Source organism: Plecotus auritus, assembly GCF_963455305.1.
Source record: "Plecotus auritus genome assembly, chromosome: 1".
In the NCBI taxonomy this organism is placed as follows: domain Eukaryota; kingdom Metazoa; phylum Chordata; class Mammalia; order Chiroptera; family Vespertilionidae; genus Plecotus; species Plecotus auritus.
In genome coordinates this window covers 62,373,259-62,380,910 of record NC_137770.1, presented here as the reverse complement: position 1 = coordinate 62,380,910, position 7,652 = coordinate 62,373,259, and the positions used below count along the sequence as shown (strand labels likewise).

Below are 7,652 nucleotides of genomic sequence, written 5' to 3'. Positions count from 1 at the left end.
TTGTGTTTAAATTTTTTTCCCACTGCAGACACTTCGAAAACTTAGAATTAATCTGGGAGGAAAGGAAGAGTTGAAATTTCTGACATTTATTGTGAAATGAGATTTTATGAATTGCTATCAGTGTATCCTTATATGTAACTTTTCCTAATAATGAATATCTGGTGCTTTATAAGACTTTTTTGAAGTTAAAATTAATGAAGTCTTCTTTGAGAAACTATAAGTGAAAATTGACAAATCTACCTATATTGCAAATGAATATGCATTTAAAAATTCAATTGTGCCCAGCTGATGTGGCTCAAGGGTTGAGCATCAACCTATGAACCAGTAGGTCATGGGTTTGGTTCCTGGTCAGGGCATATGCCTGGGTTGCAGGCTCAGTCCCCAGTAGGGGGCGTGCAGGAAGCAGCTGATCAATGATTCTCTCTCATCATGGATGTTTCTATATCTCTCTCCCACTCAGATATCAATAAAAAATATATTTTAAAAAATTCGATTGTCACAAAATCACTGACAAATTTGTAAAAGATAAGTCTTGAAACAGAAACTGTAATTTCATTATTCACTACTGTGACAGGCTATTGTGTAGGTACACGTTTTCCCTATTTAAAAAAAATCATATTATAATTAAACAATATCAAAACATTAATTTTTTCCTTAAAAACAAACCAAAAAAAATGTTGCCTTGGAAGAGTCATAATGAAGGCTCTTTAAAGCCACGAGAGGAGTTCTAACTTGATAGCCAAAAAATAGCAAAGGGACTGAAGGTTTCCTCTTCTGATGTCGCTTTTCTTCCTCTGTAACCAGGTAGGCTCCCCACAGCCACCACACCCAGACTGCACTAACAGCAGTAAGAAGGAAGTGGGGTGCAGTCCAATCACAGGGGCAAGATTAGTGCATGTAGGAGAGCACTACAGAAAAGACATGTAAGTGTGGGGTGGATTTAAAACATCTCTGCAAATTCTTTGCTATCCCTACCATCAAGCGGTGTCAAACTTCCCACCCTGTGAATATGGGCTTGCATCATTGACTTACTTCAAATGACCAGAATGTGGTGGATTTTGATGGGACTTGCGATGCTAGTCATAAAAGAAGAAAGCAAGAAACGGTAATACAGCTTCCACCTGGCTCACTCCCTGGGGTACTCACCTTTGGAACTCAGCCACCATGTAGTGCGACAGCAGGGCCAGGACCAGGATGTGACAAGTGAGATACTCACCTTGTTTTGAGAAATGTAAGAGGTGCCGAAATCTCAGTGTTCAAGGTAAGTAGTATTGCAGTATTTCTTAAGTTCCATGCAAAACAAGACAAAAACAAAGCACCATGAACAAAATACAGAATTTTAAAGAGAATCCAACTACTCTGCACCTCTCACTTGCCTTACCCTAATCCCAGTCCTGCCACATCTGTCTTTTTTAAAGGTCTCACATATTTATTACTGAACCAACCTACTAGTGCAGAAACATATTAACAAAGAGAAAAATCATTCTTCAATCATTTCCAAATAAAACACGCCCAACTGTCCAGATAGTAGTAATCTTTTCAGTGATGTGGTAAATTGTAAGCAATACAGACACAGAATACATAGGTGAGCTACATCATGTGCAATCTCTTATAGACCCAGCTTAATTCTTCACCATGTCTCCTCTTGGAGTTGTACCTGATTTTCTTGCCAGTTTCCATCAGAATCCATTGGGGAATAGGCCAATTCTGCTTCTGTGTCTTGGCCAGGAACCGCTCGATCCTGAGAGTCCTGTGAGAAGACTTGGCAAGAGTCAACTGCACATACCACCATGGCATAGAAAAAGCAGATCCTGTCTTTATGTAAAATGTTGATATTTTGTTCATCATGGGGTTTTTGACATTCATTTAAATTTTTTAAAATGTTGTATTACATTATTAATTTTGATTACTGCAGTAGGTAGGGATCCCTCAAAATTCATATCCACCCAGAACCTCAGAATGTGACTTTATTTGGCAATAGGGTCTTAGAAATGTAATTGGTGAAGATGAGGTCATAATAGATTAGGGTTGGCCCTAAACCCACTGACAGTTGTGCATCTGGGAGAGGGAAATCTGGAGCTACAGAGACACAGAGCAGACACACAGGGAAATGTCATGTGAAGAAAGAGGCAGAGACTGGAACCAGTGGTAACTGGTAGTCCCCAGAAGCCAGGACAGGGCAAGGAACCTGATTTGGGACTTCTAGGCTCCAGAACTGTGCGGGAATACATTTCAGTGGTTTTAAGCTACCCAGTTTGGGTACTTCGTTTTAGTTAGCCCTAGCAAACTAATACAATTACAATTTTGTGCCCCTTTAAACTATGTACCCTAGAAAGATGCCTAACTAGCCCCATCTGGCCCTGCCCAGGCAGCTTCCATGTGGGTCATGTGAGGGGGTGCATCAGAGCAGCAGGAAATCACTAAAACCTAAGACTCAATTCACTAAAACCTAATAGATAAATATAAATATAAAAAAGAAAACCTAAGACTCAATGTTAATAAAATCAACTCGCTTTGGGAAAAGTCAATTTCTTAAATAGAGACTTGTCTTTAAAAAACATTTTATTACAATTAAAATTACAGAGAAGCAAATCAATTCATTTCAATCAAAATAACTCATGTTTACATCATATTTATAAGACAAACTGTACAATAAAATATATAAATGTTTTCACATTTTGCACTTCAGTCATCATCTTCTTCCTCTTCATCACTGATCACGTACTTCTTATGCTTCTTATTTGCTTTATCGTCATCTTCTGCTTTTCTCTTTCCAGAAGGTTCACCTTCCTAAACAGACAAAAAAATTTAAAATCTAAATGTCAATAGAGATTATTTCTAGAAAGGTTTATCAAAGTAGCTCTGAGATGAATGACTATGAAAACTCAAAATCAAACAACTATTTTAAAAAGAACATTCACCAGGTGAATAAAAACGACGGTCAGGGTCATAACCAGTTTCCTAATCTACAAGTGCTAGAAGGCATTAAAAAACAACTGCACCGCGTAATTACACGTGAACTATGAAGACACAGACAGGTGAGGACTGGCCATGCCCCCTGCCTTTCCATTGCTTTCATGTTTCCTCATGGGTCTTTCCCCCTCCTGGTTTCTCCTCCTACTCATTTTTCTACCTTTGAAGTAATTTAGGTTTTCTAAAGTTTTTGCTGCTTACAAAAATCATGGAGGATAAGAAGCTGTATTCTTCTCTTCTGTAACTTACACGCTGTTGGGGAGGAGAAGGTAGCACTTTCTGTTCTGTTATCCATTTTACCTGCTATTTACTATAATACAACAACTTTACAAGGCAGCACGCATGAGTCCCACCAAACAGATGAGGAAACTGACCCCGAAATGTGAGATGACTTGCTCCAGGCCATCTAAGTGGTAAAGGGTAGCCCCAAGATTCAGTAATCCAGTTCATTCTGATCTAGTCTCATGCCCTTTGCCCCACATATCAAGGAATGCTCTGAGAGGTGGTAACGGTAGTCCTCTGGTATGGGACATTAGGGTCTGTAAACTCCCGTTTCTCACAGGCATACCCAGGCTCATGGTATTAAGGAGGAGTTTCACCTACAAATATTGGAGAGGGACTAGATCAGGTATGACCCCTTCTTGACGCTCTCCCATTATAACCCATGGCCAGGACTTAAACTGGAGTAATATGAGAAGACAGTGGCAGGCGTTGGGAGGTTCAGGCAGAAGTAAAATCTTTGTTGTCAGGAAAGAGGAAGGAAAGGGTACAGGACGACCTAACAGAGAGTATTTGGGTGAGGAAGGTAGAGGGTAGTGCCTAAACAGACAGCTAAGATTTGTAATTGACCAGCCTCAAAGAAGGCTGCTTGATGGATCACATGTTAAAATATCCTTTCTGAGAATACGAGGAATAAAGAGAAATCCCACAGCACTTCTCAATTTTTACTCACAGTCTCTGCTCGCCAAGAAATAAAATAGCATCTGCTCAAATAAGGATCCCCATTTGCCAACAGTTCAACTCACTGTAAACACATCATTAGGATGTTTCCTATATAATTTACTTGTTTTTTATATGCTGCAGAGTGATTTAACAATTTCTGTCCCGTTATCTTCCATAGCATGCCACTTCCAACAATGATTGAGAAATATTAAATGCTGTGATTAACAAATAATGCCAAGAATGAAATTCTGCTTCACATAAGAGCTTACAGAACCTCAGTTCACAGAAGGCCCAAATGATTAAAATCATGGATAACATGAACATACGGTATTTCCTGGGTGACAGAACAATCTTTTGAATAACCCTCCCACTGAAAATAACAATGATGGAAAAGTATAAACAAATCAATGAGACAGAAAGAAAATAAAGCATAATCAGAGGCCAAAAATGAAGTGAAAGCAGGAACCCACAGAGATAAGCAGAGCACTAACGCTGTCCTCCTTGAAGACATTTACCAAGCTCTGCGAACTTGAGTGTTAGTTGTATGCCTTGCAGGGTGCTGAGGACTAGAGACAAAGGCCAAGTGGAGCAGACTAATAGCAGGCCCCAAAGTACTACATCTTTAGTGAAATGTGAACCAGGAACAAGCCCAGGCCCATTTCTTTGAGGCAGGGGGTCAGCAAACTTTTTTGGAAGAGGCCAAATAATAAACGTCTTGGCCTTTGTAAAACATACGGTTTTTGCTGCAACTACTCAACTCCGCCACTGTAACAGGAAAACATCTACAAATGACACACAAATAAGCATGGGCAGGTTCCAATCAAACCAGCCATATTAGGTAAGTGGGATGTAATTTTCCAGCCCCTGACTTAATGAATGAAAATTTTCTAATCTCAAGCATCAAAATAAATTAGCATGGTATTAAAAAGAATTCTAGGAAAATTCAGAAATCATTCTTTCAGGTCATCTAAAAAGACCTTATTCCCAGAATATAATTTAAAGTGGGCCCAGGCAGCTGCTATCCAAGGCACTTGGCAGAGGAAAATATAAATCAATCCATCAATCTAGGCCTTTAAAATTTCTTAGTACCTGTACCTTTTAGTATGATTTTTAAAATTGATTTTTTTTTTTTTAAGAGAGAGGGGTAGGGAGAGAGATGAGAGATAGAAACATCAATGAGAGCAACAATCAGCTGCCTCCTGCATGCCCCGCACTGGAGATCGAGCCCACAACCCGGACATGTGCCCTGACCTGGTTCCTGGGTAGATGCTCAACCACTGAGCAACATAGCTGAGTAGTGCCTGTACTCTTATAATTTGAAAAGGGTACTGTTAGGAATATAAGTTAAGTCTTGGCCAGTGTGGCTCAGTTGGTTGGCGTGTCATCCCATACCCCAAAAGGTCATGGGTTCAATTCCTGGTCAGGGCGTGTGCAGGAGAGAGCCATTGATGTTTCTCTCTCTCTGCGCCCCCTTCCTCTCTCTCTAAGAATCAATGAGCATGTCCTTGGTCAGGATTAAAAAATAAATAAACAAATAAAGGTTATATTAAAAAAAAAGAATATAACTTTGGAATGATTTTTTTCAATAAATGTAAATGTACTGAATTACTCAATATTATTTCAAGCAGTATTTCATTTAAACAAAAAGAAATCAGTTTTTTCTACCATCAGAATTATTTCCATAACTTAAAAAAACATATTGAAAAGAAAAAGGGGAAAACAAATACACCCTCTGCTCTCCCCACACTGAACGATTTCTAGTTCTCTAGTCCAGCCCTAGAGCTCAGGGCCATGTGCCTTCTCCCAGGCCTCTCCATCACCAGGTATGCCCACCCTGACCAGTATGCCCCGCAAGCTAACACTTTCCTAACACTCCATGAAAGGTCTCATCTGAGCAGCCTTCCAACACCCATCCAAACCGGTGTCAGGCCCTCCCCTGGGACACTCCTTGTCCTGTGACTGCACTGGTCTCACTGAGCTTCAGTGAAGTGTGGGGACATCTGTGTGCTCCTGGGCTGTGAGCTTGTCTTATTGCAGGAGCTGACTTGTAGGCACAGAGTAAACCCCTAAAATTGAATAAATTTGGTTTTACCTCATCACTGGTGAGTTTCTTTGCTTTCAGTAATCTTTGGGCCTTATCTTCTTCTGATCCTTCATCGCTGTCTGACGAATAGATTCTGGCTCGTTCCTCTGAAAGCAAAGGAATAAGGTGTATGAGTGATTTTCAAAGACAGCTATCTACACATTCCTGGACTTTTCTTCTGATGAGTATCTTTAATTCCTTCTGCATATTTTCCCAGAGGAAGCAGATACTTTAAAATGGTCTGATTTAAAGATAGATGTAAGTTTGGATATGTTGTAATGAAGCACTTACCCTTTCAAAATACAAGAATGGTTCACATGACCACTTTCAATATTAAAGAGGCTGTGTGCTAGGTGACTAACCAAACAGACACCACTACTCTTTCAAATAAGCTATGAAGCCCGAGTAGTTCTTTCATGGAGGGTAATTAAATAATCCCAAAATCAGCTTTGAAGATAGAAGAGGTGGTTTCCTGTTCCTGTAAAGACCTTCTGTTACCAGGTAGACATTTCAAAAGGAGGTGTAGATGAGAGGTCATCTCTGATGTCCCAGCACAGGTGGACCTTGGGTGGGATAACAGCAACCTGCTTCAGACCAACCCTCTTGCCTCAGAACCCAAAGCCTTCCCCTTCTCCCCACTCCCTACCTATCTGACTATTGGATAGAACTGAATGCTAATGAGCCGGTCCGATAGGTTTTAAATCTCTAGTGAATTGAACCTATACCTATAAAAGCCCAGTGACCAGATCAGCGGAACAACCAGAATGACCAGTGGCTATGACACGCACTGCGGCAGCCAACCAGCCTGATCCAGGCCCTAATTGGCCCCCAACACCCCGATCGGGGGTGGGGTCGGCTGCCCAACCGCCTGCGGCCCCTCCCCCCGGCCTGCCGCATCCTCGTTTGGCCCCCAACACCCCGATCGGGGGCGGGGCCAACCGGCCAACCTCCTACATCCCTCCCCTCCCCCGCCACCCCAGGCCGGGCCAGCTGGATCCCACCCTGTGCACGAATTTGTGCACCAGGCCTCTAGTACTATATAACTCTCTCCCTACAAGAAACCTCAATTTTTTGTGTTTATTTTGGTTTTATGTGGTTATTTCCACAACTTACCTTTTCTGTGGAAAATTAGCATTAACAAAAAAATAAAAGGTCCCTGTACTACAGGTCAGAACTAAATCATAGGTAGGAAGGAAGGATCAAAGCGCACCAGAACAAATGCAATCACTGCAAGGAAGTGAGGGGTTTTATAGGACAGTCACAGAAGGGGAGATCTAGCTGTTCTTAAAATGTATCACTCGACAGAGACAAATAAGGATGCGTGGTCACCCACAGTACCCCTTACATTGCACAGTCACTCCCGAAGCTCTAACAGCTAATTTGGAGGATTAAAGCCTCATTTTACAGATGTGGTACCCACTATTCAGACGTGAAGTTACTTGCTCAAAGCTGAGTAGTACAAACAAGAACAGTTTTAGGCAATATTTATTTAGTACTTGTGATGTGCCAGGCACTGGGTGAAGTACTTTATATGTACCATACCCTTCAATTCTCAGAACAACCTCATGGTGTAAGTACTACTATTAATAGGTTGTTTTTTCATAATTAGGTAACAGAAGGGAGGTATTATAACTTTCCAGAAGTCATCCAACTA

At 41.0% G+C, this 7,652-nt stretch overlaps 1 protein-coding gene across 3 annotated transcripts in view; it reads right to left on the bottom strand.

Annotated features, from left to right (window-relative positions):
* Positions 1 to 1,731: 1,731 nt before the first annotated feature.
* Positions 1,732 to 7,652, bottom strand: part of LEO1 (LEO1 homolog, Paf1/RNA polymerase II complex component) — a 29,946-nt gene continuing 24,025 nt past the window's right edge. Inside the window, exons 11-13 of one of the 3 annotated variants that reach the window (XM_080685730.1) lie at positions 6,008 to 6,105; positions 2,676 to 2,790; positions 1,732 to 1,750 (exon numbers count right to left, since the gene is read on the bottom strand). In XM_080685730.1, coding sequence (XP_080541856.1) covers positions 2,686 to 2,790; positions 6,008 to 6,105 — 203 coding nt within the window. In that variant the 3' untranslated portion in view covers positions 1,732 to 1,750; positions 2,676 to 2,685. Of the gene's footprint in view, positions 1,751 to 2,544; positions 2,791 to 6,007; positions 6,106 to 7,652 lie in introns of those variants that run through there. The other 2 variants (XM_080685729.1, XM_080685731.1) reach the window with 2 other exon arrangements.